Raw genomic sequence first — 8,888 nt, 5'->3', positions numbered from 1 at the left:
ACTGAGTGAGCCAAGCTGCACCCACAAAAAGGACTTTCTGAATTTGCCATCTCTTCAGAGCAGTTTTATTGTTCAATATTTTTCCCTTTTTATACTTGTCAATACTTCACTTGCTAAACAAATAGGGGTCTTTCCACTTTTCTCCAAGGAAATCTTTTCCTGAAGTAGTAGGAGGAGGGGCTTGAATCTGCTTTCTAGGGGTCCCTTTTGGAGTTTCCTCCCAAATTTGCCCTGAACCAGGACATACTCCAATGACCCAGGTAATAAAAATATGCTTGCATATTATGAAGTGTGCAAGTATTAAACCTGTGCCCCTTTGCAGGTAAACATCAGTTGTCTGCCCATGAACAGGCAGTGCCACTTGCAGGGCCCCAGTGCCCTGAGGTGCCGAGCTGGGATTGGCATCTCTCAGAGAGGAGCTGAAGGAGAGCAGAGCACCTTGCAAGCTGCAGGTCCCTAACAGCCCAGGAAGGCTCCTGTCCCATAAACATCTGCTCTGCCCCATTCTGAAATAGCGACCAGCTTCCTTTTCCTCAAATCCAGCATCCTTCACATCTTCTGGAAGATCCCTCCAAGTCCCCAACCATACCTTTGTTCAACATGTTTATTTTTACTCTGGCTTTGGATGCTTGGGAAAGACAAAGAGAAATGCAAAGAAAATCCAGGCTACCATGAGCCAGGAGGATGTGGAGCCCCCAGCCAGGTGTCTTCCCAACACAGATCAGCAGCACCAGGGCTCAGCGGGGCTCTGCACACCGGGAGTCACTGCAGATCATCCAGCGCGGGTCCTGCCATGGGGGATGGAGCTGGAGCAGCGCACGAAACTCTTCCTGCACTCAGGGCTCTCACAGGGCTTCCCTCAGTGGACACTCAATTGGTGTTGGATCAAGGTGGAGCCCCTTGAGAAGCTCTTCCCACACTCAGGACACTCGTAGGGTCTCTCCCCAGTGTGGATAAGCCGGTGCATGACGAGGGCAAAGTTGTGCTTGAATCCCTTCCCACAGTCAGGACACTCATAAGGCCTCTCATCCATGTGAGTGCGATAGTGCAGGAGGAGAGGGGGGCGGCTCTGAAATGTCTTCCTGCATTTATCACTCTTGTAGGGCCTCTCCCCAGTGTGGCTCCTCTGGCACGCAGTCAGGTTTGAGCTGTCTCTGAACCTCTGCCCACACTCCCCACACTCGTAGGGCCGTTCCCCCGTGTGGATTCTGTGGTGTCAGATGATGTTGCTTTTCACACTGAAGCCCTTCCCACATTCTGAGCACTTGTGGGGCTTCTCCCCACGGTGAAGCTGCTCACGCAGCCCCAGCTCCGAGCTCCGGCTGCCTCCCCGGCCCAGGCTGGCTCTTTCCTGCTGGGATCCCCGGGCTGTGCGTTTGCAGCCCCTCCTGCTGCGGGATCTGCGGGGCTTTTCCTCCCCGTTGCATTCCTGCGCCGTGGAGCCACTGCAAATGGCCTCTTGCCCGAGGCTGTGCTGCCGGGATTTGTCCTCCCTGCTGTCCGTGCTCAGCTCCTTGTCTGGGGGAGGTAGGACAAGGACAGGATGGGATTTGCCTCCATGCCAGAGGCAAGGGCAAGGAGATCCCCCCAGGGCTGTGCTGCAGCCGGGGCCGTGCTGGGCTGGGAGATGGATCAGGACACAGGGGGAAAGGGGCACTGACTTCCTCCTCACCTGCCTGGGGCTCCCGGGCCATGGTCCTCGTCCTCATGGCCTCCTCCTCCTCAATGCAGACAAGGTTTGGGAAATCCTAGTTTTGGGGGGAAAACAAGGGCTGAGCACGTTGGGTTTGATGGTGGCGCTGCCCAAGGGCAGCTGGAGCAGTCAGCGCCCCTTTCAGCCTCGGGGGCCCGGAGCCCGCTCAGCACCAACCTCCCGCACCCCTCCAGGCTGCCGGGGGTCCCCCGGCTCCGGGATCGCCCCTCTGAGCTCTCCCCGCTCCGGGGCTCGGCTTTGGGTTCCTGCAAATCAAAACATCCCCTGAAACGAAAAATAAAACCCTCTCGGAGCCCCCCATGATGGATGTGGGGCGAGCTCCCACTCGTCGCTCACCTGCGGGTTCTTGGGGGGGCGATTCCGCCGCTCCCGGGGGACGCTGCGGTCTGTACGGGTGGGCGGGAGAGGCGCGCGGTTCCAAAATCGCTCCTCCTGTTCCTGCCGCTCCTCCTGTGTCCCTCCTCTTCCTCCCGCTGCTTCTCTTCCGTCTCTTCCCGCTCCTCCTCCTCCGCTCCCAGCGGTCTACCAGCGCAGCCAGAGCCGCTGGAACTGGGGTGCCCAACGCCCTGAGCACCCCCCAGGTCCCTCCCAGGACCCATCAAATCCCTGGAACCGAGCGTCCCCCGCATCCCCTGGAAGATCCCCCCGTGTCCCCAAGCAGGTCATTATTTAACATCTCTATTTTTACCCTGGTTTTGGGTGTTTGGGAAGGACAAAGAGAAATGCAAAGAAAATCCAGGCCACGGGGAGGATGTGGAGCCCCCAGCCAGGTGTCTTCCCAACACGGATCAGCAGCACCAGGGCTCAGGGGGGCTCTGCCCACCGGGGGTCCCTGGGGATCATCCAGCGTGGATCCTGCCATGGGGATGGAGCTGCAGCAGGAAACTGGCTTGGTTTAAAAGACAGGTGTCTGCTGAGGAGGTCTGGAGCTTCTCTTGAAACGGAAAATGTAAACTCCCTCCCTCTAAATTAATATGACTTGGAAATTAAGGAGCTCTCAGGCAAAGATACGGGATTTAGAATAGCAGTTTTTCACTGGGAAAATGAAAATAAAACTATAGTAATACAAAGACCAAAACACTGGCAAGGTCAGAATGCAACCTGTAACCCTGTTGTTCAGGGTGTTGGTTACAGTCTGAATAATGGTACCTGTAGTTTTCTTGGAGTGACAGATGTGGTTTTGTTGAAGCAATGATTTTGGAGAAGGGTAGTTACTTTTTTAATATCTAGTGGTGATGAAGATAGGCCTGGTCTTCTTCTGGGAATTTAGTGGGAAAGGCTGCTCTGATGTTTCAAATTTCAGATTTTATTTAGGTAGGAAATACTTGGCTTTTCTCTATGGCTGGGGCATCTCCCATAAGGTATAACTCCTTGTGGGGAAGAGTTGTGAGGGATGGGTCATGGAAGAGATAAGGAGCCCTGCTCCACCTGGTTTCAGCAGATGGTGATAGAATGTATACTTCTGCTTGCATCTTGCATAGCAACTTAAGACATGATCTACTCCTTATTCTATTACCATCTGCATCCTACCTTAATTAATAACTTCTTTCAACTCTGCTATATGTTTTTATCCACAGGGAAACTTTACACACAGTTCTCACTTAAGATTAGGTTTTTCTGTGGTCCTCAATGGATTTCTTTATCTTTCTGCATTACCTACTAAGTGTAACTAGGATTTGAGCAAAAACAATTGTACGGATTGGTTTGCCTTTGCTTGAGGTGGGCCTAATCTAAACAGTCTTAAAATACCTTTTATGTGTACTATAGGAACTTTATCCCCATCCAGTGTGTGCAAGGCTTCAGACTGGGCAGGACTTGCTTGAGTGATGGACTCTCAGGTGTTGACTATTTAGGTGGCTTTTGTTAAGTTCATTTCTCAATTTTTTGATGTGTCCCTGCCAAGTGCCTATAGGGTAATTGTAAGTAGTCTGTTGTACAGTTCAACTTTCCTGGCAGCTGGTGTGTGATAGGGGATATGATCTATTTATTCAATATCCTGGTTTTTGGCTGAGGTGTTTCTAAGGCTGTTCTTGAAATGGGTCCTGTTGTCTGACGATTCTCTCAGGGGTGCTGTGTCTTTATAGGACTTGCTTTTTTGGGCTTCAGACGGTGTTTTGAGTAGTAGTGTGAGGTACAGGGTAGGTTTCTAATGATCTAGTGGTGGCTTCTACAATTGTGCTCACGTAGCACTTGCCTTGGGGGGTTTGAGGCAATGTGATGTAGTTCATTTGCTGGGCTTCTTTATAATTATATTTGGAATACTGCCTCCCATATTAGAGAGGCCTTATCAGCTTGGCTTGCTTGATTTTAGCACGTGTCTTACAGTTATGGACAACTTGAGAAATGCAATTTATAGTTAAATCTGCTTTTCAGTTTTGTGCCTACTTATAGGTGGCATTTTTGCCTTGATGGCTTGAGGCAGTATGGGCCTATTGAGCTAGCAACAACTCTCCTTTATGTTGCTAATTTAAATTTATTGGTGACATCTCTATTTTTGCAGCTTGATCTACTTGCTCCTTGTTTTAGTGTCCTGTATCAGCCTGACTTTTGGGGACATGGCTATCTACATGATGGACTTTTACAGAGAGTTTGTCTGAGTGGCAATGTTTTTGCACTCATCAGCAGCCTCAATTGGTTTTCCTTTATGTTGCTCGCTGGCCTTTTTTTACCTCTCTAGCTAACTCCACAGAGCATTGGTTACTATTTATGATTCATTATAAAGGTAGAGCTTTGGCCAGTTCTCTCTTTCAGCAGTGTCCAGGGCCAGCTGAATGGCTTTGAGTTCAGCAAGTGCACTTGATTCACCTTCTCCTTCAGTAGCTTGTGTGACTCGTCGTGTGGGGCTCCCTGCAGCCACTTTCCACTTCTGGTTCATCTCAACCATGAGGCAGAAACTGTCAGTGACAAGAGCACAGCGTGTTTCTTGTGCTGGTAGTTGGTTATATGTTGGAGCTTTTTAGCCTTGGTTACTTGTTTCTGCTCCTTTTTGTTGTTGAGACTAAAGTTTTTATCTTGTGGCCGGTTTTAAGTGTTTTTAAAATTTCAGGGTGATTTGTGTTTCTAATCCGGCCGTGCTGTGTGATGAGAGCAATCCATGGGCTCCATGTGGTGTGGGTGGCGTGGTGGGTAGAGGAGCCTTTTCTATAAACATCCACCCCAGCACTGGTAGTCAGGGTGCCAGGAGGAGTTGTGCTTTTGTGATAATTTCTTTTGAGGTGGCTTGAACTTTCTTATTTTAGGCGGAAAATATTTTGTTGGGTTGTTTTTTCATTTTTTTTTTTTGTTTTTTTTTTTTTGTGAGTGTAGTTTGCTTCAGACTTTCCGTAACTTTGTAGAATTCTTGTTCTCGGCCTCGAATCTCCCAGGCACCTTCTGCTAAAGGCTCCAGGACAAGCCATTGTTCTTGGCTGCAGAGTAAAGCACATTCCTCACCTCTGGTCCCATCCTGACTGGGCCAAGGGCAGTGCATGAACGATTTTCTGCTTGCTCTGGCTGAAGGTTTGTTGCTGTTCAAGGCCACAGCTGGAATTGTTCTTCTTAGGGTGACCAGGTAGAGAGGGCTCACAATGTGCCTGCACTCAGGAATGCATTCTCTAAAAACCTAAGGCACCTAGGAAAGCTTGTGTTTCCTTCTTGCTGCTTGGTGGAGAGACTGTGATGATCTCATGGATCATTTCAGTGGGGATCTGGCTCTGTCCATCTTGCCACTCTCCTCCCAGGAACTGGATCTCTCAGGCAGGTCCCTTGACTTTGCTCTTCTCGATGGCAAAACCTCCTTCCAGCAGAATCTGGATGATCCTCTCTCCTTTCTCAAATACTTTTATTGCCCTGTTCCTCCACACAATTATGTTATTGATGCATTGCAGATGTTTTGGAGCTTTACCCTTTTCCAGTGCAGCCTGGATCAGCCCATGGCAGATGGTGGGGCTGTGTTTCCACTCCTGGGGCAGTCGGTTCCAGGTGTACTGCACGTTCCCCCAGGTGAAAGCAAACTGAGACCTGCACTCAGCTGCCAAAGGAATGGAGAAAAATGCATTGGCAATGTCAATGGTGCCACTTTGCTGCCTTGGGCTCCAGCTCCTCCTGGAGATCCAGCGTGTCTGGCACGGCAGCGCTCAGCACTGGAGAATCAACGACTGGGAGAGAGAGGGGGTCTACTGACTGCTGATCAGAATCCAAATTTACTCTCAGCTACAGGTGCTTATATACCATTTTTAGGAAAGCTGGTAATTTTTTACTACATTGGTTGGGTTAAATGTCATATAGACAAGCTTACACATTTTGCAATATTTCTACTTGATTCATTCATCTTTCCTGTCACCAGTCTTGATCCAATCTTCATGGAGTCTTCAAAGCTCTGTTTGCTCTTGCCAAGGCATCTTGGTTAACAAGCTGCTTATGCTAATTAAATCCACAGTGCTCTGTCTTAGCTCCCACAGTGGAGTCACTTCATTCAAGGCACAATAGCCTACAGTCAATTTCTATTGTCTGTCAGACTTGCCCACAGGCAAACTGGGGCTGTTGAAGGGTGGGTGGGTTTTACTGAGCACCCTTTGACTTTCTAGCCAAAATTTTATGGGTGGGGATAATGGCATCGTGATTCATCTGATTCTACTGGCTGTGTGCTGTTGAGGTGTGTCACGATCCGCCCAATCCGATCGGGAGTCGTGAGTGGTTCTTTTATGGATCGCAGAGCGCAAAAGACACAGCAGGGGACAAAACCAGTTTACTTTTGCACAAATGCACTTTATTTAGTGCCAACCAAAATGCGATAGTGGGACAGAGAGGGAGAGAGAGAGAGAGAGAGAGAGAGAGAAAGGGGGGTTAGGATTATAGCTACCAAGACAGGCAGACGAATCCTCGTGGAGCCAGCCAGTAGATGTCTTTTGCCGTCTGGGGAGATCTCAGGGGTCTCCTCTGAGAAAGTCACTTTTATAGTCCTTTCCCAAAGCGAGTGGCTTCTGGCCAAAAGGTGGGAAGATTTATGGACTATTGTATGTGGAGCTCGTTACCCTGAGGAACAGGTGGAAACAGGAGGTTTCAAGGCACACCAAACCATCTTTGTTGTTATGAACACACGCAGGGTAGCCCATACTGGACCAGTCCATTGTTCTTCCATCTGTGGGAGCTTTGTTGAGTCAGCGCCCCGTGACTAGTTGTCATGAGAAACCAGTCCTGGTAGGCATCACCTGTGGAACAGTCACTTGGTGTTCCTCCCATCCCTGGCCAGCGCAGGCCTCAGGCGAGGGTCGTTGGGCAGAAACAGACGAGAGGCTCACACGGACTCTCACATCTTGTTGCAGGCTCTCTGGTCCCTTGGCCACAGTCCAAACTCCCCAGGCAGTTTCTGACTGGTTTTGGGGCCCAGGTGCAGTTATGGTTTCTTCATGTTTACAATGCCCTATCCTCCCATCCTGCTTCTACAAACACAACAAAGTCAAGCAAATGATTTCTTCTCTTAGCTCGAACCAGCTCCATCTGCTAGTAATTAGCCTTTCTACTCTGGTTCTATTCTTCTTGCTAAACTCTTAATCAATATATATTGGTTTTATCCTTGTAGCTATAGTGTTAATCCTTTTAATTCTTCCAGACCCTTGATTCACCCTGACCTCTCCCCCCATTCCACTGCCCCTCCAGGAGCCTGATGTGGCCAAACCCTCCTGGGGACACCTCAGACACCAGGCACAGAGTGGGAAATGAGTCCTGGGAGGTAGAGCCAGGTGTGGCTGGCAAGTCCCACTTCCAGTCCTGGTGTCACTATCCCAGTTCCTGGTGTCCCCATTCCCATTCCTGCTGTTCCCATCTCTGTCTCTGCTGTACCTATCCCATCTTGGTGTCCCCATCCCTGCTCCCAGTTGTCCTCATCCCTGTCCCCAGGGTCCCCATTTCAGTTCCTGGTTTCCAGAGAGGAATTGCTGGCCACTGGAGAAGGGAAGCCGGATTTTTTTGCCCCAGGAGGATTTATTGCTCAAACCAGGATAATTTCTCACCAGAACTAAAGCATTGGGAATATTTGTGGTTCTTGGCTTTAAAACACTGGAGAATGGGAAATTGATCTGTTAGCAGGAGCTGTGGGTGGGTGGGAGCAGCGGGGATGAGCTCTGCTGGCAGCTCTCGGTTTCCTGGGAAAAGGGAAGGGGCCAGATCCAGTTCCATGGATTGTTCAGGCAGTGACTCCTGCTGGGATGACAAAAGGTCACAGTGTCACCCTGTCCCTGTCCCCATACCACAGGATGGACCTGGCTGGAGCCCATGGAGAGCAGGAGCTGCTCCAGAATCCCACCTGAGCCTGCTCTAATCCTGCTCCATTCAAACCATGTGATCCCTCTCCATCCATCTTGCCCCAGTCCTGCTCCATCCATCCCACCCAACCTCGTCCCAAAGACCCTGGCCCAATCCCTCTCTGGAATGCCAACCTGATCCCTCTCCATCCATCCTGCTCCAATTCTACTCCATCCATCATCCATCCATCTATGCATCCATCCACCCATCTATCCATCATCCATCCATCGTCCATGCAACCATCCACCCATCTATCATCCATCCATCCATTCATCATCCACCCATGATCCATCCTCCCATCATCCATCATTCACCATCATTCATTCATCATCCATCTATCCATCCAACCATCCATCCTTCATCCACCCATCCATCCATCACCCATCATCCATCCATCATCCAACCATCCATCATCCATCATCTATCCATCATCCAACCATCATCCATGCATTCATCCATCCATGCATCCAACATGCATCCATCTATCCATTCATCATCCATCATCCACCCATGATCCATCCTCCCGTCATCCATCTTCCAGCTATGCATCCATCCATCATCCATCATCCATCCATCCATCCCAACTGATCCTACTCCAGAACCCAGCCCTGATCCCATGCCACAAATCAATCTCATCCTGCTCTGGACTCCTGCTCTAATCTGGAATCCCTCCCTGATCCCAATCTGTCAATTCTGCCCCAATCCCCCTCTGGAATCCCACCCTGACCCTGCTCCATTCCTGCAGTCATTCCAGGCAAAAAAGGAAGATACATGAGATTCCAGCACGGATCACACACTTAGATTAACCCCAGGATACATTCTGGGATCCACATGGAGGGGATCCAGAGCTGGATCCAGAGCTGGAACTCAATGGCTGCCATGTTATATCCAT

General features: G+C 49.9%; 1 protein-coding gene across 1 annotated transcript; it reads right to left on the bottom strand.

The window, feature by feature from the left end:
• Positions 1–699: 699 nt before the first annotated feature.
• LOC306816733 (uncharacterized protein) lies at positions 700–2,063 on the bottom strand. The gene is made up of 3 exons (XM_079333171.1): positions 2,051–2,063; positions 1,673–1,748; positions 700–1,518 (listed from the first exon to the last, which is right to left on the bottom strand). The coding sequence occupies exons 2-3, from the start codon at positions 1,707–1,709 to the stop codon at positions 1,217–1,219; spliced, it is 339 nt and encodes a 112-aa protein (XP_079189297.1). The 5' UTR covers positions 1,710–1,748; positions 2,051–2,063; the 3' UTR covers positions 700–1,216.
• Between the last annotated feature and the right edge of the window lie 6,825 nt (positions 2,064–8,888).

The sequence above is a fragment of the Erithacus rubecula genome (genome assembly GCF_903797595.1).
Source record: "Erithacus rubecula genome assembly, contig: scaffold_851_arrow_ctg1, whole genome shotgun sequence".
NCBI lineage: Eukaryota > Metazoa > Chordata > Aves > Passeriformes > Muscicapidae > Erithacus > Erithacus rubecula.
Note: the sequence above shows the minus strand (reverse complement) of the source record. Positions and strands in the feature narration are given on the sequence as shown.

Bases quoted from the DNA above. Each gene is read 5' to 3' on its own strand.
- LOC306816733 (XM_079333171.1), bottom strand. From the start codon at position 1,709: ATGAGGACGAGGACCATGGCCCGGGAGCCCCAGGCAG. The intron at 1,519-1,672 runs GTGAGGAGGAAG...TACCTCCCCCAG, and splicing joins GGCCCGGGAGCCCCAGGCAG to ACAAGGAGCTGAGCACGGAC.